The sequence below is a fragment of the Octodon degus genome, unplaced genomic scaffold (assembly GCF_000260255.1).
Source record: "Octodon degus isolate 3935 unplaced genomic scaffold, OctDeg1.0 scaffold00140, whole genome shotgun sequence".
Taxonomy (NCBI): Eukaryota; Metazoa; Chordata; class Mammalia; order Rodentia; family Octodontidae; genus Octodon; species Octodon degus.
Window position 1 is genome coordinate 3,269,782 of NW_004524716.1, and position 907 is coordinate 3,270,688.

At 41.8% G+C, this 907-nt stretch overlaps 1 protein-coding gene across 1 annotated transcript in view; it reads right to left on the minus strand.

Annotated features, from left to right (window-relative positions):
* Positions 1-8: 8 nt before the first annotated feature.
* Positions 9-907, minus strand: part of LOC101582787 (bile acid receptor) — a 19,432-nt gene continuing 18,533 nt past the window's right edge. Inside the window, exon 8 of the mRNA XM_012517023.2 lies at positions 9-111. Coding sequence (XP_012372477.1) covers positions 9-111 — 103 coding nt within the window. The remainder of the gene's footprint in view (positions 112-907) is intronic.

The following is a 907-nucleotide window of genomic DNA, read 5'->3' on the forward strand; positions in this document are numbered from 1 at the left end:
GACCTGGGCTAGGACTGGGTCTGGGGGCCTGATTTCTTCTTCTTGGGCTCAAAGCCCAGGGCTCTACTGCCACCTTTAGTTCCGTTACACTGATGGTCCCGGTTGTCCCGTCTGCATCAAAGAGACCAAAAGCTTCCCGGATTTCCCGTTTCTGCTCTTCAGTCAGCTCTGGCTTAGGACTCATCCTTTTGCTCAGAGCACTTGATGCCTTGTTTGCCCTTTTAAAATTGGAGGCCATTGCAGCCGGACTCGTAGAATAGCATTTTTCCACATTCATACAGGGCATTATCTAGTAGAACAGTTCAACTACCTTATCTACAGCTTATTTTTTTTGTTTTCTTCAGTACTAAGATTTGAACCCTGGGCCTCACATGCTAGGTAAGTGTGTTACCCTGAACTATATCCTAGACTCGTAGAGCTTTATTCTTGAGTTTTATATTATAAGGTCAAGAAAATAACTTGTGGTTTTTAAATTTCTTTCTTTTCTTTTTTTTTTTTTTTTTTTTTGGTACCAGGAATCAAATTCAGGAGCTTGTGCTTGCCAGGCAGTCACTGTACCTCTGAGCTGTATCCCTCACCCACTTGTGATTGCTTAGATGTGCTAAGTTAAACATTTTTCTCTTATAAACAAGGCAATGATACTTTTTTGTTTTGTCAGTTTCAGAAATCAAATCCAGAGCCCCACTCATAGTAGGCAAGTGTTCTACCACTGACCAACACCCCTAGCCCTACTTTGTTTATAAGGAGAACAACTTTTGGTTTTGTTTCTTTCTTTTATTTTCCTTTTTTTTTTTTTTTTTGGTGGAACCAACGAACTCAGGCCCTTGCACTTGCCAGGGAAGCGCTTAATCTACGGAGCCATCTCACCAGCCCCTAACTTTTGGTCTTGGCATGCTGCTTTCATAGA